The sequence below is a fragment of the Chenopodium album genome, chromosome 5 (genome assembly GCF_948465745.1).
Source record: "Chenopodium album chromosome 5, dcCheAlbu1.1, whole genome shotgun sequence".
Classification (NCBI taxonomy): Eukaryota; Viridiplantae; Streptophyta; class Magnoliopsida; order Caryophyllales; family Amaranthaceae; genus Chenopodium; species Chenopodium album.
The window spans coordinates 16474433-16497485 of record NC_137838.1 but is presented as its reverse complement, the minus strand read 5'-3'; the positions used below and the strand labels follow the sequence as shown (position 1 = coordinate 16497485).

At 35.9% G+C, this 23053-nt stretch overlaps 2 protein-coding genes across 2 annotated transcripts; both read left to right on the top strand.

The window, feature by feature from the left end:
* Positions 1 to 242: 242 nt before the first annotated feature.
* LOC145632667 (uncharacterized) lies at positions 243 to 1926 on the top strand. Its single transcript, XM_081685015.1, has 3 exons — positions 243 to 385; positions 1162 to 1198; positions 1786 to 1926. Exons 1-3 carry the CDS (start codon positions 243 to 245, stop codon positions 1924 to 1926), a joined length of 321 nt encoding a protein of 106 aa, XP_081541141.1.
* A 7986-nt stretch (positions 1927 to 9912) lies between these two features.
* LOC145630524 (endo-1,3;1,4-beta-D-glucanase-like) lies at positions 9913 to 15872 on the top strand. Its single transcript, XM_081682783.1, has 8 exons — positions 9913 to 10005; positions 12380 to 12520; positions 13294 to 13315; positions 13940 to 14066; positions 14319 to 14409; positions 14552 to 14644; positions 15135 to 15238; positions 15617 to 15872. The coding sequence occupies exons 1-8, from the start codon at positions 9927 to 9929 to the stop codon at positions 15755 to 15757; spliced, it is 798 nt and encodes a 265-aa protein (XP_081538909.1). The 5' UTR covers positions 9913 to 9926; the 3' UTR covers positions 15758 to 15872.
* Positions 15873 to 23053: the final 7181 nt, after the last annotated feature.

Here is a 23053-nt window from a genome sequence, read left to right as displayed (position 1 = left end):
GCAATAGAGATGAATAGATGATGTGACTTGGTTCTTTGCTGAAGTTGGATACCTAAGTGAATGCGTGGATGGAGCGGATTTCGGAGAAGCAGGAGTAGGTATATATTGGTGTGGTCGTCGAGTAGGATAATTGTGGGAGCTGGCCAACAATGGAGGTAAACTCGATCTAGAGCCTGAGATTGTCAAACTGAAGACAGTGGTATTAATCAGCCCTATATATTAGGCTTACATATGCAGATCAAATGGATGCAACATGCAAGAAGCGTGTTTGTTATGGCTCATACTTAGTGAACTTATTTGATGGTGTTATTTTCAATCATGTGCTTAGTAGAAAAACAAATGTGCCAGCACACATTGCTGCTAGTCTTAATCCTCTTATTAATTGGTACTCCGTATTTAATGCAATCTTATAGATTCTAAATTTTTTTTGGCTAGTATTCATAACTTAATTTTATTTGACCAAGATTCATAACTTAATCTTATTGGTTTGTCATACTCGTATTAATTAGTACTTCGTATTTTCTATGTTATTGTCTAGTCTAAAAAAGTTACTTGCAAGTGATTGTTTGGTTGACTTGGGAATACGACACTTTCTTTTAAACACCCCCCCCCCCAAAAAAAAAAAAAAAAAAAAAAAAAAAAAAAAAAACAGCATAGTTCATTTTCCTTGCAAAGCTTTATGATACTCTCTTCGTTTCTTAATACAAAGCCTCTTTCTAGCATTTATTATTCACATAATAAAGAGAAAGAGACTTTTAGTTAAGAGACGGAGGGAGTACTTCTAGTGACATGACATATAGTTCTTGAGGAGACAGTGGAGTCAATCTAGGGAAAGAGCTAAAAAAAGCAGGATGAATGAGCTTGAATCAAAAAGAGACAAATAGAATGGATGTCATTATCTATTTGTAGACTTGAAATAGGGAAAAACTATCTTGATGGCCAATGTTCAGTTTTAGAAATGGGCAAGCATAATACAAGCAGAAGTTTTTGTTTCTATATTGTTTTACTTAATTTTTATGTCATTGAAAGAGGAGAGGTTTAATTTAAAGTTTCATTGTGATCTTGGTTTTCATCTGTATGTAAATCTTGGATCAATTAAACCTTGAAAATTTACAGTGACTGATGAATTTGTTTGGTACTCTTTTGGTCAAATTGTGATAGGTGTGAAGGTACCTATTGCTGTTCTTGGGGGCCTGAGGTATGGAGACTGTCGCACTTTACATTGAACTTTCTATTTGACTTACAGTATAAATTACTTCTATAATTAGTGCTCTGGATGACAAAAACTAAACATAATTTGAGCAAGTTTAGTGGTGTTAATTGGATATTGTTAAATTTCGAAACAATATGAATCCTTATCCAGCAGCGATTAAATACCCAGTTTAGAAGAGACCCGCAACCCGAGCTCATACTGTTAGGTCCACAAACAAGGCTTTGGAGCTTCCATACTAAAACCAATTGACAATAGTAGGAGGTACCCCTCTACCTTATAAAGTGAAACATTTTCTCCTCTTTCTCCAATGTGGGACACTCTTAAGTGGGTTACAATGGTGTTAACTCATTTGTTGTTTATTCTTCCTTTTTTGTGGCCTCCCTGCTCACACTTGCTCACAAAAAGGTCATCATCCATCAACATGTATATTGAGTTCTTGATTATCTGCTAGAATTTCTATGAATGGTATTTTGCACTTAGCTTGAGAGTTGAGACTATAATACTAGCTAGAAAAATCATGTTTTGACTGTATGCTCTGCAGAAGTCTAATGTTTCTTGCTTGTTAAATATAGGTGGATAAATTCATCAAGATTTTTCCCGGAGTTCCCCATGGATGGACAGTCAGATACAAACCTGAAGATGCTGCAGTAGTCAAGGCTGCGGAGGAAGCTCACCAGGATATGTTGAGATGGTTTCAGAAGCACATAAAGTGAAAATCGTAGAGAATTGTGATCACGTGATCTGATTATTAAACTATCACGTGCAAATAGGGTTGTATGAAATAAAATGAGCTAGATTTGAGTAATTTGTCAAATACTTGCATGTTTATGGGACTATGTTGTGGAATTTCATAAAAATAAAGTTCTGCTTGTGATTTAGCTAGTAATCTTATTATGTGAAAATTTGTTGCATCTGGCTTATGCTCGATTACAATGTGAGTATATGGGACCAGCCGTTGGCCTTTAGTTCATACGAATCTGGTTTTGTTCACTCCAACCATGCTGTACTCTAGGCAGGTATCACAAAATGTAAAGGCGTGGACTAGCTCTGCCCTTATAAACCCAAATCTAATTTACGTAAACTTTGTGTAATAAATATACGAGTAATCTAAGAGTCTGTTCTCTTCAGCTTAATTTCAGTTCAGTTTAGATCCAATCGGTTCAGTTCAGTTCTAATTTCCATCTCTCATAAAATATTTAGTTCAGTTCAGTTTAGTTCCGTAAATCAAAACAGGCCCTAAGACCTAAGTGACTAAGTCACATACAAACAAACTCTCCAAAACTTGTAAAAGTCGCAAGCTTTGGAATCATGACCTTAAATGAAAACTAAAAATAAATCAAGGAAATATTCAAGGTACACCAACAACTAACTATTTATAAAAGATAAGTAATTACAATAAAATAAACCATCAAAAGAGGTAAACTGCTAAAACTTTGATCATGTATTATGTTAGATTTCGGGAAAACTCCTCAAATTGGAGTGTGTACCATTGATCACTTTATATAATGTTACAAGCCTATTCCTAATCACGTTAGGAATCTAATAAGATAAAATATATACAAATATATCCGACAAATATTATCTAGAAAATAATATCTATCACACCCCCACAGTCGAAGCGGTAGGAGGGCGTACGCAGAGACTGGATCTGAAGTCTAAAAATAGCTCCCTTGATAAGCCCTTAGTGAAGATGTCCGCAAACTGAAATCGTGAAGGCACATGTAGAACCCGAACTTCACCCAACGCAACCTTTTCCCGAACAAAGTGGATGTCCAATTCCACATGTTTGGTGCGTTGGTGATGGACCGGGTTGCTAGAGAGATAGATTGCGCTGACATTATCACAATAAACAATAGTAGCCTTTCGAAGGGGACAATGAAGCTCCAATAATAAATTACGAAGCCAACAAGCTTCAGAAACCACGTTCGCAATGCCTCGATACTCCGCCTCTGCACTTGATTTAGACAAAGTAGGCTGACGCTTTGCTGACCAAGAAACGAGGTTGTCCCCAAGAAAACAACAATAACCCGATGTGGAACGACGGGTGTCGGGAGAACCTCCTCAGTCAACGTCAGTATAAGTAATCAAGCGAGTAGGAGCTGAAGGATATAAATGTAAGCCGTGATCAATAGTACCCTGAATATAACGCAGAATGCGTTTTAACGCATCAAAATGCGGCTCCCTGGGATCATGCATAAATAAACACACCTGTTGTACCGCATAAGCAATATCTGGACGAGTGAAAGTGGGATACTGAAGTGCTCCTGCAAGACTGCGATACAAAGTAGGATCCCGGAACGGAGAACCCGAATTGGCACTAAGTTTAGACTTAGTGTCGACTGGTGTGGCGGCAGGTTTACAGGAACTCATACCTGCGCGCTCTAATATTTCCTGTGCATACTTCTACTGAGACAATAACATATAGTTAGGTGTGCGAGTAACCACAATCCCCAAAAAATAACTCAATGGCCCTAGGTCGGACATAGGAAATTACATCTGTAAACTAGAAATAATTTTCGTGCGCAACCTGTCAGAAGAAGTGACTAGAATAATATCATCAACATAAAGCAGTAAATATGCCAAGGCATTCCCTTGCCGAAAAATGAAAAGAGAAGTGTCACTCTTAGCAATGACGAACCCCAACTTGATCAAAAAATTCGCAAAACGTTGATACCAAGCCCGAGGGGCTTGTTTCAAACCATAAAGAGCCTTGCGAAGACGACATACATAGTCAGGCTTACTCCGATCATAGAAACCAGGAGGTTGATGCATATAAACTGTTTCCTGTAAGTCACCATGCAAAAAAGCATTTTTAACATCTAACTGATGAATGGACCACTTTTTAGCCATGGCTAAACTGAGTACTGTGGGAATAGTTGCCGGTTTAACAACCGGACTGAATGTCTCATCACAATCAACTCCAATTTACTGCGACCTGCCATCACATACAAGACGAGCTTTGTGCCTTTCAAGGTCACCATTAGACTTGTATTTATGCTTAAAAAGCCACATGCAATTAACCACATTCACCCCCATAGGTTTAGGTACCAAATCCCAAGTTCCCGTTTTAATTAAAGCACTATATTCATCAAACATTGCGGCATTCCAATTATGGTCTTGCAAAGCTTGTTTGTGATTTTTGGGTAATGGGGATTTATGCTCAATGGTCAAATGGGCATATTTTGGATTTGGTTTAGAAATGCCATGACGAGATCTCGTCTGCATTTGAGGTGAGGAAAGAAGGTTGGGTCTAAAAAGCTTGGCAGATTGGCGATTTGAGGTGGAAGGAGGTGGGCTAGAAGTGGTTTGATGTGAGTGGGCCGAAAAAGGGGAAGGAAGCCCAGCAGAAGGGGGAGTTTGGCCTTGGGCCGCTGGTGATCCAGCGTTTGCTGGACGCGGGCTGCCAGGGTCTGGCTGGGCCGTTGGATTTCCAGCGCCCGCTGGGCCTGGGCCACCAGCGTCTGGTTGGGCCGCTGGAAATCCAGCGCCCAATTGTTGTGGGTTTGTGGATGGTGGACTTTGAGGTGTGGGGTGGGCTTGAGGATTGGGCTTGGGCTGCTGCTGAAGCATGAAATGGGTTAGGAGAGGAGACCGATCATCAAACCCCAAGAAATCATAGTCCTTAAGTTGAAATTTCTCCAAGTTTTTAAAGGGAAAGGAAGACTCATCGAAAGTGACATGTCGAGATATGATGATTTTCCGAGTTGTAAGATCTAGACATTTATAACCCCGATGGTTGGAAGGGTACCCTAAGAAAACACAAGGAGTGGACCTAGGAGCAAGTTTATGTGGAGCAGTTGCAGAAAGATTAGGAAAACAAAGACAACCAAAAACCCGCGAATGGTCATATGATGGGTATTTACGAAACAAAGCTTGAGCCGGGGTCATGTGTTTTAGAGACTGAGTTGGCAAAATATTAAGAAGATAAATGGTCGTCTCTAGAGCATGTGACCAATAAGAAGGGGGCAAGGAAGCATGGAATAATAGAGTTCGTTTGACATTATTGATGGTTCTAATCATTCGTTCGGCTTTCCCATTTTGAGATGAAGTGTGTGGGCAAGAAAATCTAAAAACCAATCCATTGTCAAGGCAAAATTTTTTGAAGGGGTCATTGTCAAATTCGCGACCATAGTCACTTTGAAAACATTTAACAGGACGTTCAAATTGTGTTTGCACATATTGTCGAAAATGTAAGAATGATTGGAAGGCTTGAGATTTATAAGCAAGAGGGATAGCCCAAACATAATGTGTGAAATCATCAAGTAGAACCAAATAATATTTATAACAATTAATGCTCCGAATTGGAGAGGTCCACAAATCAGCATGAATAATGTCAAAAGCAGAAACAGTATTATTATTTGAATCATAAAACGGAAGTCTAAAATGTTTTCCTATTTGACAAGAATTGCAAAATGAGGGGTCGTGCTCCTTATTACAAGAAATAAAATTATTGCTCCTAAGAAACTGTAAAGATGAAGGCCCGGGATGTCCTAGATGATCATGCCACAGGTTGACTGCAGTGAGAGATGTGGCTAGACATGTGCTTGGAATATGGGTTGTGACTGGATAGAGCTCCCCGGCACTATTGCATCTCGTTATTACCCTCCCCGTACGAAGATCCTTCACAGAAAAACCATTAGGGTCAAATTCAATGGACACCGAATTATCAGAGGTAAATTTACGCAGGGAAATTAAATTTTTGATAATTTGTGGTGCAAGTAGAACATTATTAATCCTAAGGTTATTATTTGGAAGGGAAGTATGACCATAACCAGTAATTGGAATGCAATGCCCATTGCCGACTAAAATATGATTATTAGTGCTTAAATTAAAAAGGGGAAGAAGAGTACCGGGATTGTTTGTCATGTGAGACGTTGCACCCGAATCCATGTACCATCTATTTTCCGGAGTTGATAGACTCATTGATGAATACGCACTGCCTAGCTCGGTTGGATTCATCGGTGGGCCATATGAGGTAGGCCCCATAGAGTAGGCCTGCTGAGGTGGCCTACTAAGAATTGGCCTTGGCTGAAATTGGCCTGCTGTTGGAAATGGGGCAGGATGCACGGCCCAAGATTGTTGTTGTTGTCAAGCCTGCTGAGAAGTGGGCCACTGCTGCTACTGGGCCCATTGGGGCTGCCCAATAGGATTGGGTTGAGAATATTGCCATTGTTGAGGTTGTTGTTGTGCGTTCTGTTGCTGTTGCGGGTTGTGTGAAGGTCCACGACCCCCTGCCTTACCACGGCCCTTGGCGCCGCCGCGACCCTTCCCGGAGGTTCTGCCGCCCTTGCCGACGGTGGATTGTTGCGGCTGCTGCTGCACAAGGTCGGCCTGCTGTCCCGGTTGCTGTTGGGCAATGAAAGAAGAAGCTGGTGGAGCAGAGTCGGAATTCCGACGAGTTTCCTCCAATAAAAGCCGAGACCTGGCTGTGTTGAACGACGGTAGAGGTTCGGATTGTGCTATCATCGTGGCCACTGTATCGAAATCAGTTTTGTTCAATCCCGCAACCAAACGAAGAACCAAATTTTGATCAGAAACGGGTTGATCGACGTTGGCTAATTGATCAGCGATGCTTTTCAATTGTTGACAGAACGCAGTAACATTGGCGAAATTATCAAGATGAAGAGTATTAAATTGATTCTCGAGGTATACCGCCCTTGTACTCTTGTTATCTTGAAAAATATCCTTAATACGATCCCAAATTTGCTGAGCAGTAGCTTTCCTAGACAACACAGTGTTGAGAAGATCAACGGAAATCGTTCCATAAATCTAGTGTTTAACTATCGCATCTAAACGAGTCCAAAAGGCATCGGAGATGTAAGTGGGTTTCGGAGTTTTGGGATCAATGTGGTCAAGAACGTTGTATGCACAAGCATGGTTCTCAAATAATTCAACCCAAGTGAAATAATGGACGTTAGTGTAGTCTAGTGTAATCGGGATCGCAGTTTTGATATTATTGACCGCGAGGGCCGGGTGAAATTCATTCACTGGTGGTTTTGGCGGTGGAGGAGGGGGGGTTTCGCCATCTTGAGGCATAGTTGCAAGCTATTGTCAAGAATCAGTGAAGAAGGATGGGCGGCAGTAAGGTGTAGCGGAAGCAAGAAGAGAAAAAAAAAAAGAATTAAACCTAGGATCGTAACCTAAAGCTGTGATACCATGTTAGATTTCGGGAAAACTCCTCAAATTGGAGTGTGTACCATTGATCACTTTATATAATGTTACAAGCCTATTCCTAATCACGTTAGGAATCTAATAAGATAATTATACAAAATATATACAAATATATCCGACAAATATTATCTAGAAAATAATATCTATCATATTATTTTATACGAGTAGTATAACTAAGTAGTGACAAAGCATTTAATCAGCAAAAATGACAGTTTGATTAATCAAATGGGTCCTTTTTTATTATTAGAATTAATGTAATCTTTAGACATGGCCAGCTACTTTATTTTTAGCAACTCTAATGGTTGCTTTGAGGGATTAGCTTGTAATTTTTTATAATTTTCAAGCTAATAGCCAAACTATTGAAAGATAATTCATTAATTAGCTTGACTAAATTAACTAGCTTAGAAATTTATTGTTTCTAATAAAAGTTATTAATTTTTTTTTAAAAAAAAATATTTTCAGAACTAAACAATAACTACCTTACCATTGGAGTAAACATTAGCTAGGAATATTAGCTGGAAATGATCATGTAGCAATTTAAGCTAGAAGATAAAATAGCATACCATTAAAGTTGGTCTTAGCTAATTGCTTGGAAATATTTGATTTTTGATTATTGAGCTAGGTATATGTTAGAAAGTAGAAGCATATACTCTGGAAGTTACTATCATTCATCAAGACATATTCTTAATATTATTGAAGATAAAATCTCATAATAATTGTGAAGGTTATCACTCTTTGATTCTAGTCTTCTACTTCCACGTATAGATTAGATTATATTCTTTATTTAATAAGTCTTGTATAAGATCTAGTTACGTTAATTTTATTGAAATACGGCTGATTAATGGTAAATATAACCATTTTTATAGTAACTTTAAGCCCTTGAAAAGTAACTTTTGATTTGCGAAGGTTTAATTTATTTTAGGAAATTTTGTCAAAAACCTCCTTTTAAAAGCATGTTTTTGTCAAAAACCTCCTTATAAATTTTTTTTGTGAAATCATACCTTAATCAATTTTTTTTTTACAAAATCATACCTTTAGACAGAAAACGGGGTTTGTCCCCGTATTCAGGCGTTGACCACCCACGTGTTCAACGGAAAACCACCCAAACCCACCAGTCCACCACCACCTCCTGCCACCACCATAGTCCACCACCACCTCCTGCCAGCATCTAGGGTTCCTTATCCCCCCCCCCCCGCCGGCGACGCTATCCCATCCCCAGAACCCCGTCGACGACCCTCACTCTCCTTCCTCTTCCCACCGCAACCAGAACCCTCCTAACACGGTGGCTATCTCCGCGCAACCACATCACCGCCACCTGCTCCACCGCACCACCTATCTCCGCGCAAGCACAACAACATCAATCCCCAGAAGCCTCCATCTCCGCCGCTGCAACACCGCACCAATTGCAACCCCAATTCACACCAATTAAGCCCTAAAATCCCTAGCAGCCTTCATCTCCACCGCCTAGGGTATTGTCGCTGCGAAGGGAGTGGTTGGGCAGGTGGGGGTAGGCGAGTTGCGAGGGTCTGGTTGGCTCGAATTGGTGGCGATTGGAGGTGGTGCGTGCGGTAGTCGGTTCTGCGACTGTTGTTGGTGTCGATTGGTGGGGTTGGTGTTTGCGTGGGTGTTGTGGGGGTGGGCGTGGTGGCTGGTCTTTGGTGGTGGGTTAATTTGGGGAAAATTTTGGTGGTGGCTGGTCTTTGGCGGTGGTGGTGGCTAGTCTTTGGTGCTGGGTTAATTTTGGTGGTGGTTTTCCATTAAACATGTTGATGGTCAACGCTTGAAAACGGGGTCAAACCCCGTTTTCCGTCATAAGGTATGATTTTGTAAAATAAAAGTTGATTAAGGTATGATTTGACAAAAAAAAAGTTTATAAGGAGGTTTTTCACAAAAAAATGCTTTTAAAAGGAGGTTTTTGACAAAATTTCCTTTATTTTAATGTGTATTTTTTTTATAATAAATACATGTTATAAAAGTTAATATTATTAATCTACTACTTCCTCCGTTTTCTTTTAGATGCAACACACCCTTTAGCGCGGTAATTAATAAAGGTGGGGTTTATATGATATAATAAACTTTAAAATAAGATGAGTGGTTGTTAGGAGTGTAATTTAGTGGGCCATGTGCTTTAAATAAGGGAAATAATATAGTTTTTTCCTAAAGTAACTTTCCTTTTATAGTGTGTTGCAAGTATTGTGACATTTCCTTTTTAGGGAAGTGTTGCAAGTAAAAGAAAACGGAGGAAGTATATAATTAGTGTTTTTCTAAAAGTTAAATTTATATTAGAAAAATGGTAACTTTTATAGTATATAAGGGTAATTTTATATATTTTTTAAATAATTTTAACCTGTCTTACAATAAATAAACGTAATTACGCCTTAAATAACAATTTGTGATCTCTATTTAAGTACATAGTTGACTTTTTTTTTATAATGCTATTGATTAGGCTTGTATATAAATGTACACCGACTCACCGAGACTATAATATGATTTAAGCTCTCTCTAATCTTTCATATACTTCTATATTCTTCTTACAAACTAAATGAGGAATTGTGAATTTGCAATGATAATCTTCGTATGTGCTCTGATATTTGTTCAATGGTCCTTTGTTGCTGCTCATGGTATGTCTTTTAATTGATTTTTGATATTTTTGTTGTTTTTGCTCCATTATATACTGTATTTGATCATTGGATTGTGTTGATTTGTGCATCATGCCATTTGTGAATGCAAAATAATCTCGATTTTTTTTTTTTTTTTTTTTTTTTTTTTTTTGCACCATGTCATTGATGGATCTTGGACCAAAAAATATAGAGGATAACCTTCAACTTTTATTTATTATTTGTCTATTTCACATAACATATTCCTTACACTTCGTATCTAATAACTTGAAGAGTGAAGACATTTTAGGGGTAATAACGGGGTAGGCCCTTGTGAACATCAATGAAATCATCTACTGCATGTCTGCATCATATTGAAGCCACGATTTTATTACTTAACTGGATGAAGCCGTCCGATATACGGTTTGTTAGTATTTTTTTTAAAAAATAGTTTTTATATTTATGTGATTAAAATTGTTATTATATTAATTTTAAAATATTAGATAAAAATCTTAATTTATAATATTTTGTATTTAATTAATTTAAATTTTAAAATTTTATTTGTCAATTGTGTTTGCTTGTCATTTGAATTATTTAATTGTAAAAGAAATTAATAATCTCTTATTTAATTGGTTACAACTTAAATTTATAATCCTGCATGACACGCTAAGAAAATTAAATCGTACATGACTCTCTAAAAACTCGGGGAAAAACTCCCTTTATATACATATATACATATTACTATATTAGATTGAATTAGCTGAACCTACATATAAACTTGGGTCAAAGGACTTTACACCGAAAACATTTTAGGGGGGATAGGGAGTAGGACACTAAGCCCATACGACTATACGAGCATCAATGAAGTTTTTTTTTTATTTATTTATTTATTTATTTATTTATTATTATTATTATTATTTTTTTTCAATCATATTGAAGTATTGCGACTTGATTGCTTCAACCTATCTATGTTGAAACATACCTCTATTTATTTTTATTTTTTATTTTTTATTTTTTGAAAACCAAAACTTGGCTCTAATAGTTTCACATCAAATATTTTAATACGTAGCATTTTTATATTTTAGTATTGCGACTCGAGTTTGCATATTGATATATACAACTCTAACCAATAATATTTTTAATCATTTATAAAGAAAATAAATTACTTCCATAAAAATAATTGTTAGTAACTAATCCAACAATATATTACATGATACGGAGTAACATTTATTTATTGCTTCTGCTGTTTTTTTTTTTTTTTTTCAAGTGTCCCACTTCCTATAAACGGCCTTCATTTTTAAGTTGTCCATTTATCAAAAGTGAAAATGCCACTCACATACTCCCTCCGTTTTTAAATACTTGTTCCATTTCTCTTGGACACGCATGTCGATGCTAATATTTGATCATTAATATTTTAAATTATCAATAATTATAAATTCTAACAATTGAAAATTAATAATCTATTCATTGAGATGATTCCAAAAAGTACCCACAAGACTATATTTTTTCTTATGTACAAATCACAAACATTAGTCAAAGTAAGACAAATGAATAGTGCAAAAAATAGAAATGAAGCAAGTATTTAAAAACGGAGGGAGTAATATATTATTTTTCTTTTTTCTTTTAACTCCACTTATCATTTTATAATATAATCTCCCTCCTACATTGTTTCTTATGGTCCCTTAGTAGAAAAATATAAATTCGCACCGGTTCAAAACCCCCTTTTGCACCGATTCAAAACCGGTCTAGAATTGAGGGGTGCAAAAAATGAAAAACATTCGCATTAGTTTAAAACCTGTAACATTGCTTATTTTTCACACTGGTTAACCGGTGCTATTTCTTTTTTTTTTTAATATTTTGTAATAATAATAATAATATTAAATTATTAACACTAATAATAATAAAAAAATAAAAAAAAAACAGGTAAAACCTAATTTAATTCTACCATTATTATTATAATATAAATATAATAATTATAATAATAACAATAATAATGGGGCTCACATATATAGAATGTTTCTATATTAAACATTCTATATACCTGAACTGAATTGAAAATAATCGTATCAGAACAGATCCTTAGATACCATGTTTGAATTGTTGAAAATTATAAACAAGCAACTAGGAGTTAAATTCATGCAATTACAAATTCACATGGGCACAAATGACCTAAACTGGCATGTAAAAGCTACTAACGTTCCCAGAGTTTATTCTAAATTTCAATCCAATGACTTATACTAAGCTTTAACCTTTAAGGACTACACATGGTGTTTGTTTGGAGGGGGCGCGGGGGGTTGGGGGATAAGGGTAGAGATTTGTAAATTGTGAGAATAGCCTTTAAGGACTTCATATGGTGTCTGAATTTCTCTCCAGTTTATGCTTAACTTGAAATTGGCAGGGCCACAATGCTGCAAGAATCCCCCAACTTTGAACCCAAACAGTGGAGCTGGGCATGTTGAAGTTATTGGTGGCCTCAAATCTTATGTCACTGGCTCTTCTCATTCTAAACTTGCTATTCTTCTAATCTCTGACTTTTTTGGTAAGGATTTTTTTTACCCAAATCATTTATGAAATTCCTTTCAATACTTGATCAATTTCCAAATTTTTTTTTTTTTTTTTCTCAAAGTTGTTATTGAACTAAGGAAAATTTGTATATTGCAGCCATTTAAAGTTCGTATTTTGCAAATTGCAACCATTTAAATTTTTTTTTGCAAATTGCAGCCCAAAAGTTCGTATAAATTGTAAATTGCAGCCCGATTCAATTTTTCATCGGTTTACATGTTGAAAAATCTTCGGTTAAGGTTTTAGGGGTCATTTTAGCTCCTAGGGGCCCGAATTGAGCTCGAAATTAGAAGAAAAAAAAATAAGTGTCTCATATTTACAGTTTCCCACAAATCGATACATTTTTGTTACGCAAAACGAGATACTTGCGTTATTTTTTTGCTAATTCTGAGCTCAATTCGGATCCTTAAGAGCTAAAATGGCCCCTAAAACCTTAATCGAAGATTTTTCAACTTGTAAACCTATGAAAAAGTTGAATCGGGCTGCAATTTTCAATTTATATGAACTTTTGGGCTGCAAATTGCATTTTTTTTTAAATGACTACAATTTGCAAAATACGAACTTTAAATTGCTGTAATTTGCAAATTTTCCTTGAACTAATGTAAAAAGTCAAAATATTATACAGTACGCATTAATAAAAACCGAAGTAGTAGTACATACAACGTATTAGATTTTATTCAACTTACTATTATTGTGGCAATCAATGGCTGATCATTCTCTTTGCATTTGTATTTGTATTTTTCTTTGCAGGATATGAAGCTCCAAATTTAAGGTATATTTCTAGAGTATATACATTAATATTTGAGATTGATCGATAACTAAGATAACTTGTTACATTAAAAAGGTTATCCACAGGCCTTTTTTTTTTTTTTTTTTTTTTTTTTTTTTTGACAAGACCACACTAATTATTAATGTTCTAGTTTATGTTTCACCCCACCTCACATTTACTTATTTCATTTAAAATGCACACAAGTATTTTAAAGACAAATTCAGGGGACAAAAAAGAAGTTTACATTTATTTATTTTTTTGAATAAGTTTAGATAAGTTTAGTCTGGGATGGATTAAGAAATAAAGTTAGGGTAGGTAATGGCCTTAACAATACTATTGTTCACTCTAAATTTCTTATTAGTGTTGTCCAAATCATATAATTATATAAAAGTCACCATTTCTCCTAAAATTCACTAAAATAAAAAAAATTAATTCTAATCTTTATACCTTTAAACAAACAATATCTTCTTGTGTTTTCCCCTGCTTGATGAATTACTTCCTAGAGCAATGTTTAAAAAATAAAAAAAAATAAAAAAATCTCGAGGAAGAAAACAAGACTTTTTATTGTCCTTTGCAAAACATCGAACACTAATATTAACACGACGTAATCATCCTACGTACGTACAGGAAGCTCGCAGACAAAGTCGCCGCTGCCGGTTATTACGTAGTTGTCCCTGATTTCTTCCATGGGGATCCCTACAATCCTGATAACCCTGACAGACCACCAGAAGTTTGGTTAAAAGACCACGGAACTGTAATTTTTTTTCTTTCATATATTTTTTTTCTATCAGGAAATTCCCTGTTTTTCATGGGCCAATTTCGTGAATAAATCAATAACTTTTTCATTATAGTGGGCTCCACAGTTGAATAAAGTTGTTGGTTTATTTACGAAAATGTCACGTGACCATCAGAAAATGGGGCATCCTCTACCTATTAGTATGAATGACTGTAAAGTTTTTGTTTAACTGATTATCGTGATATCTATGCATATGATCTCATTTCTTAGGATAAAGGATACGAAGAGGCAAAGCCGGTAGTTGAGGCTTTAAAGCAGAAAGGTATATGTAAGATAGGAGCAGCTGGCTTCTGTTGGGGAGGTAAGCTAAGGTTTCATACTTTTTTCCCTTATAATTGACTAATATTTGCAATTAGATGTGCATGCTAAGTCATACTAAATAATTGTACTCATTAATTTCCTTTCCTTTCGTACTATAATTTTCAATCATTTGCTCGATTCAGGCAAAGTGACTGCGCTACTAGCCCAAAGTGATGCATATATACAGGCAGGCGTTCTGCTACATCCTGCAGGGGTCACTGTGGATGATATCAAAGGTAAAATAATGGATGTCTTTGATTAATTAATTTGTAAAATTTGTTTTGTTCAAAGGGTTATGCGCCTTTGTTTATCATAGAGTATAAAACATATTCTTGAGCTTCAACCATCAGCTTAATCTTTTGGTTGAGTTGATCCTTTAACAGTTTATGTTGTGTACCCTTTTTGTGATGAAAGGTTGATGACTTGATGGCAGGGGTGTTTGTAACTTTGGTATATTAGACTTAGTAAAAGTAGTGCATTCTTAAGGTTGTTACTCGTTCTTCATTCCTGCTTGAATGAAGCCGCCAGCTCATATTTATACTACTGGAACGTACAAACACACATGTATCAGATGTATGTATTCATGAATCAAAGGCCAAAATGACAATGTCCATTGATGAGGCACTTTTCAACCCCATACTTAATTTGCAAATAAATTGTTGAAGCTCTTAATTGTACTTAGTTTTCAATTGAATGAACTTAAATCTTATTTGTTAATTATGACAGGTGTGAAGGTACCAATTGCTGTTCTTGGGGCTGAGCTTGACCAAGTATCTCCGCCTGAACTCCTGAAGCAATTTGAGGAGGCCATGAAAGCTAATCACCCTAAGGTACGTCGATAATCTGATACAACATCTTTTGTTCCAGAGAAGAGATGATACTACAAGGCTTACCGACTTGGGTTGTGTCATTGAAAGAATGTTTTGGTCTGATGTAGGAGAGAAAAATGGGAAATTTCCTGTTTCTCATATTGAGAAACGAAGTTTGTTTCTCTTGGGGACATTTTCGTAAATAAATCAATAACTTTTTCATTATTGTGGGCTACACAATTGAATAAAGTTGAATAAAATTGTTGGTTTATTTACGAAAATATCATGTAAGAAACAAATTTTGTTTTCCATAATGAGAAACTGGGGCATTCCTGAGAAAAATTTATTGCGCTGTAATGTTGTACAGAAATGTAGCTTATGTGACTTGGTTGATTATAGGTGGATGGATATGTGAAAATATTTCCTGGAGTTGCGCATGGGTGGACAATGAGGTATGACCCTAAAGATCCTGCTGCTGTCAAGTCTGCTGAAGAAGCTCATAAGGATATGTTGAATTGGTTTAAGAAATACATCAACTAAGATCTCATCATCACAATTTAAGTATGGAAATGTATCAGAAATTATGTGCATATATGCCCTATGACGTTATATTGGAGAAATAATCACCTGAATGTGTGACTTGTTGGTTAATCCATTCATATCTTTTTTACTACTCCATACGTATATACTACTACGTAATACGTATTCGTTCCAATTAGAATTAGTTGGCAGCTTAATTATTCATAATCCAAATCACTTTCTATCACAAGCCCTTTCTTGGTTCTTATTTGGGGTTACCGGTTGAGTTCAGCCGAAGTAAGGTGGCTGACTTTGGCTTTCTGATTGACAAAGTGGTTAAGCGACTTTCTGATTTTGCAGCTGTAGATTTGTCTTCTGCTGCTAAAGTAGTAATCATTAAATCGATTTTGGTCACTTCTTTCAATCATATCTTGTCGGTGTTTAAAGTTACTCCTTCGGTCTGTTCTCCCATTGATAAATTGTTGGCTCGATTTTGGTGGAAATCTGATTCTCAATCTCGAGGTTTAGCGATGCGTTCGAAATCTCTTCTTCATCATTTGCCTAAAGGGCTGGGAGGTTTAGGTATACGTTAGTTGGAAAGCTTTAACTCTGCACTTCTCGCTCGGTAATGTATTCATCAACATCCCCAGCTTTTGGTTTAGAGACTACTTACTACTAACTGCTAAGTATCCTTCCCTTCGTTCTTTTAAGACTCGGACGATTCCTTATCGTAGCCTTTTAACAGGCCTGTCCACTCTTGATCAGGGTATAGCTTGGAAGGTTGGTTCGGGTTCTAAGGTTCGGATACTTCAAGATGATTGGGTCCTGGGGGGGGGGGGGGGGGGGGGGTTGTTGTTTTTCGTGACGGTTCTGGTGTGTCGGATCCTCCGACACATGTTTCTTCTATTATTAATCCGTGTTCTTACGCGTGGGATTTGACCTTAGTTAATCGGCTTTTTGATACTTCTACGGCACTTCGCATCATGGCTTTGGATCGCCCTCTTTAGCCAATGGACGATTTCGTCTACTGGAAGTTTTCTAGGAATGGATCTTTAACTACTAAGTCTGCTTATGCAATGTTGCTAAGTCATTCGGTGTCATCTGGGGTCTCGGGTACAATTCTGGCCTCTTAGTGGAAGCACTTCTGGGGGTTCCCTCTTCTGCCAAATCTCCAGTTTTTTTGTTGGAAATTACTTCACAATGCGCTACCTCTCTCTGGGAATCTGCAGCTCCAAGGGATTCCGATCGATCCAACTTGTGTGTTCAGTTACCAAGAACGTGAAACAATCAGACCACCTATTCCGGGATTGTTCATTCACTTCTCATCTTTGGGCTTGTGCTCCGATAACCTTTTCTCCTTCTCTTTTGCATGGAAAGCCTTTTACTGATTGGTTTGTTAATACAATCTCTAAGCTTCGTTCCTCTCGGAATCGGGACGGTTTGGCCTCATTTTTATCTTTTTGTTGGGCAGTCTGGATTGCGCGTAACCATAAGATTTTTAGATAAGCAGTGTTGTCTCCTGGCGTGATTTCCATTTAATGCAGGATTGGATCTCTAGGAGTGTTTTAGCGCAAGGGTTCAGGTCCCTTGTTCGCTCGTTAGGGAATTCATCTATCCCTACTTTCGGTAGCTTCTGATTCATGCTATCTATAGAGTTACTTCTCCTCTGCCTTTGACGTCTGCCTTCTTTTTTATGGGGCCTTGAGTGCTCAGAATCTTAATGCATGAGCAGGTTGGATTTTTAGGGAAGTGTACGTTTTTAGATTTTGTGTTGGGAGGTGGCTCAAGAGCTTGTCACTCCTCTTCGGCCCTTCAATCTGAGTTACAGGCATGTTTGTGGGCTCTTTTGGTTGCCGGTCGTCGAGGCTTTTGTCGTCTTCTTATCTTCTCTGATTGTTCGGATCTTTTTTATCTTCTACGAGATGGTGGAGACGGAGATATTTTTTACCACTGGTTGCTTCACGGAGATTCGACTTTCTGTCTTGCAGTTCTCTATCTGCAAACTTTGCAAGGTTCCTCGTCAGTGGGTTGCCCTTGCTCACTGGTTGGCTGCTCAGGCTCGTTGTCAATAATTGCTTAGTTGGTCCTTCTTGTTTCTTTTTGTTTTTCTTTTTTAGTACTTCTTGTCAAAAAAAAAAAAATATGCGAATTACATAATATATTGTATGATAGTGGACTATCTCAACATGTTAGTGGCCCAGCTCAACCAAAAGGTTAAACTGATGGTTAAGGCTCAGGAATATGTTTTATACTCTATTTTTTGGTGCTCATCCTTTAAGCTAATCCATATTCGAGGATCAATTATGGATGGTTAGGTTCCAGTCCCCTCACAATTGTTGTTGCGGGGATCGAACACGAGTCCTCCCTACCAAGTGTAGTCCCAATCATCACTACACCAACAACCAATTGGTATGTTTATACTCTATCACTGTATATTGCATATATTAATCGAAGAAATATATCTTAACAATATAACAAAGTTATTTTCATGTACTTACATGATATTTTTTTTAAAATAACAAAATTAAATATTAGAAAGCCTTCCTCACAAGGGGAATTCCTAATGTAAAATACTTGTATACAATGTTATTAAAATCGCGATTTGGATCGTAGAATCGTACGATTCTACGATCCTAATCCACCTAAACAATGTAAATCGCTGGTAGAATCGTTATGCTGTAGAATCGCTCATAGAATCGGTAGAATCGGTTAGAATCGGTGGAATCGGTACCGATTCTATACCGATTCTACTCCTGCAAAAAACCTGATTTTTCGAAACCCATAACTTTTGATTCAGAAGCCGGAATTAGGCTTATAATATGTCATTGGAAAGCTCTTGAAGTCTACTTTCTAATAAAATTGGTTTTGTACCTATATCATTTATATATTTTTTGTTATAGACTAAAGAGTGTAAGGGTGTCGTAGTTGAACCTAACTTTAGTGAATGACTTACATATTATTCAATTTAAATCATAATAAAGCTTATGAAACATCAATTTTAATAACTTTTAAGATTCTATCCAACCATTTAAATTTTCTGGGCATAAGAATGTATTCATGAGTCTCATGCACTCAACTTTGGGCATATAAAAAACACTTTTATAACATGAGTTTGTTGTAATTGTCATTCTTTAGCTATCTCGTTAAATAAACTAACTTTTTTTTTATAGGTAAATGAACTAACTTGACACTTAGTTTTCAATCATTGTTGGATTTTTTTTTTATTATGCATGGATCTAGGGAAAACAACTTTACGAGTCAACAACGTTACTTTTTTCATAATTTAACAACAATTGTCATGTACTCTCATGGTTAAGAATGTGTACCAATAATCCAAATTTATAGTTTATAGTGTATTATTTGAGTTATGCGCGTGCGAAATTACTTGAAAAACTATTTTATGTTTGTACGTCAATATTATGTTATTAACAATATATATTATTATCATTCTCATTGCTATAAAATCATGTAAGTAGTCATTTGTTACATTTTGAAGCCCAATTTTACATTTTGGTAGAATCGTACGATTCTATGATTCGATTTTACCGATTCGATTCTACCCCACTCACCGATTCAAATTAGAATCTCGATTCTGATAACTTTGCTTGCATATTTTCAAGATAAAATCTGATTTTATTTTGGAGATAAAATCAAATTTCAAAAGTTGTTTTTGATAATTATCCTTAATTAAAGTTGTTAATTTTGGATAGAGTTTGTTAGAATATTTTGAGCAGATTCCAAAAAGATAAAGATTGATTTAAATAATGTGATTATCCCATGATTAATTTTGGATAATAATTGATTTAAAATTTTGTGATTGGCTAGTAATTAGGATAAAATTTCTTAACTTTGTTAGGATAATCTTTGAGGATAAATATAATTTATCTTTTAAGATTAAAATAAGATTTGATTCTATCTCATGACTAATTTAGAATATATGATATTTTATTGATGGTCATGAATAATATATGATATTATCTAATTGCATTAATTAAAATATGAGATATTTTGGTGTCATGTTTCCTTAATTGTGAACATTCGATGTTGTAGTTTAGGAAAGCATGATGAGTGATTTATTATGTGGCACTTTTATAATATATGATGTTATTTATTGCTATATAATGACTAGTATGGCCCAGTAGATTACTAAATACGATCTGCGCATCGTGATGTATTTTTGTAATCTTAGTACGGTCTACGTACCGATAAAGTATTTTTGTAATTTTATTTCATTATTTTATTTAAGTAGTAGATAGAATAGAGTAAAATTACAGGTTGCAGTTAATCCAAGAAGCCCATGAAGTGAAGGCCCAAAGGAGCAAGGTGGATGAGATCCATGAAGGTTCAAGTGGGAGTTTTTTGCTTTATTAGTTTCTTAGGATAAGGGGTCATGCTATGTCTTGTTTATGCATTCAGTTTATTATGCATGTTAAATTTTATTGATGTTTTGTGATGATGCGCTAAAGTTCACTATTTAATCACAACATAATAAATCTAGGTCCCAGTAATATTGAGGTTGCTTTTCCAATTAAAAACCCGATGAAACCTTCGATATTTATGATAGGTCATGCCTCAGCTGGGTGTCATATTATATCTTAGGGGAGTGGGGGTAAATCACGTTTTACAATTTTAATTGGTTATACTCAACAAGGTTACCTAAAGAGTTTAGAACCTTGAAGCTAAGGGTAATAATTAAACATGTGATGGTTAATTATTCAACCAAAAGTTACAAAGAGTTGTAATCAGTAAAGAGTTTACTCACCTTGAAAATGCAATACTTGATGGTAGGGCCTCAGTCCGGTCAATTATTGCACAAATAAAGGATCTTGGAATCATTTTATTCAATAGGGATCAATTAAAATTGAATAAATGCTTTAAAGTTGCCAATTTAATTCGCATATGGCACTTTAAATTTTTATTAAACATAATTGAATTTTGCATTTACTTACAAGTAACATGTCGCTCTAATTTTATTATTATATATAATCTCCTCGATTGAAAATAAAGTTGAGAAACGTTCTCAAAAGGTTAAAAGATAATCCAGAAACCTATATTTCAATTTTGCTAAGATGGTTCTAAAAGGCAAGTTTTAGAAACCCATGTCACATGTCTAAGGTTGATTTTATTCAAAATGTTTGAGAAAATTACCAACACATCTTCATTTTGAAAAGTGTTTCAAGGGATATAATGAGGTGGGAGGTACAAACCCTCTAAAAGACAAGTATAAAAGTCCAATAATATCTCTTACCTTCAATATGATTGAATATAAGAAAGTGATTGGAGATCTCTATGATCAAAAGTTGATCAAATGACGTTATTCTTCATCCACTTTATATAAGAGTTAAATAATAATTGAATAGACTTAGCAAAATCATGAAAAGTGCTATAGACACCTAAAAATGTCTCCCCAAAACCAAACCCGTTGATGAACACCTTTCACCGCCATTATTGGTCAATTTGAGTATTTAATCTTTGGAGTGCTTAAAACCATGTTCTATCCAATATATTTCATGAATCAATCCAATTTCTAGCTCATTTTCCGAAACCATAGCCTATTTTCCACTTTTCGTGTCCACATCGCAAAACTGAGAGAAACTGATTTTATGGATATAAAATTTTGATCCAATTATTATTTTTTTGGATAGGACTTTAAATAATCTTTCCAACCATATATCATAAGCCCAATTCCGAGCTATAACGAAAAAGATATAAGCAAAACACTAAACTCGGCCTAAAACCGATACCCTTCCACTAAAACGGCCATATCTTAAAATATACACATCATTTTGACTTGATTATAATTGGGTTGGAAATTACACTTGATAAGCTTTCCAATTATATATTATATGCCTCATTCCGAGTTACGAATCAAAAGTTACGATTATTTTAAAAACGGGTAAAAAACTGAAATTACCGCGCAGCAGCAAAAATGCCGTGACGCGGCAAAAGCTGACGTGTCACGGGATTTTGCACCGTGTCATGGTGCAATTTCCCGTGTCACGGTGCCCATTCCATGACACGGGGATATTCCGTGTAATTTCCGCGTACTTTTTACACTGTGGCACAGTGCAGTATCAAGGCATTTCTTCCCGTGTCACGGTGCACATCCCGTGACACGGGATTTCTCCGTGTTTTCTCCGCGTAATCCCTAAACGCGTTTTCACTTCCCGTAACCTAATTATTTCCCGCGTCGCTCAGTTTTTCCCCGTGTCACGGGATCTTCCCCCGTCTGACGGTGCCTGTCACCGTGTCACGGTGCTCTTTGCCGTGACATGGTATTATTTTTTAGGGTTTTTATCTTTTTAGGGTTCCGCATGTTCCCTCTGCTCATTTTCCCTATAAATAGGACCCCCCTTTCTGCAGTTCGGGGCACCAATAATCATTCTCTCTCACCTTACACCAAAAATCATTCTCTTCTCCCTCTTTAACCTAATTTCTAGCCTCCTTATTCTTCCATAATAATTCCCCTAAGCACTCCAAGGAGTCTATAATAAACCCGTGGTTCCGTCCTTAAACCAAGGCGTGAAAGGTATAAATAACTGAGGGTTTGGACCAAATCAACTCTACTTTTTATTTAATTTAATTTCCATTTGATTTATATTTTTATTGAAGTTACTAACAATTTATTCATGATGTAGCAATTTAAAGGAACGCGCGGAATGTAAGTGATTAATTAAATTAATTACTCTTATTTTATTTTATATTTCTAGTATCATGATTAGGTTATTTTATATTTGATTTGACTAACAATTTATTGTTGAATTGCTTCCAATATTAATGTTTATTCTATTATTATTTATTGATCACTATATTGCATGTTTAAAGGGAATATGTAAATGAAAATCACGCCTAATAAGATAATTTGGATAACCGGTTTAGGATCCTTTTTAATCTTATTATTAATTCAAGTGATCACAAATATTTTAGAATTATGTGTTGCATTAATATTCAACCAATTTAGCTTAATAATAGTTTGGAGCAAATTAAATATTTTGTTTGTATGCCTTTGAGATCGCAGGAATCATTTTTCACTATAAGAATCGAGTAGAGGCCAATACGGGCGAATGTGACTCCATGACTCACTTCGTACTATCATCCCTGATCCTCCTTTCGTGGTTCCGAACCATATGGAGTTAGTAATCTCATGGATTATGAATGGGGTGTAACCTTCACGGGTCAATCGTTGTTGCCTATCGTTGTCCCTTATCGTGGTTGCTTTTTTTATGATCCGTGAACGGTTTACAAGTTCCTTAAAAACTTGTTGGCGGCTCCCTACTTTCCTTGTCCCTAATCGTAATGTCAATTCCCACTTCCTAA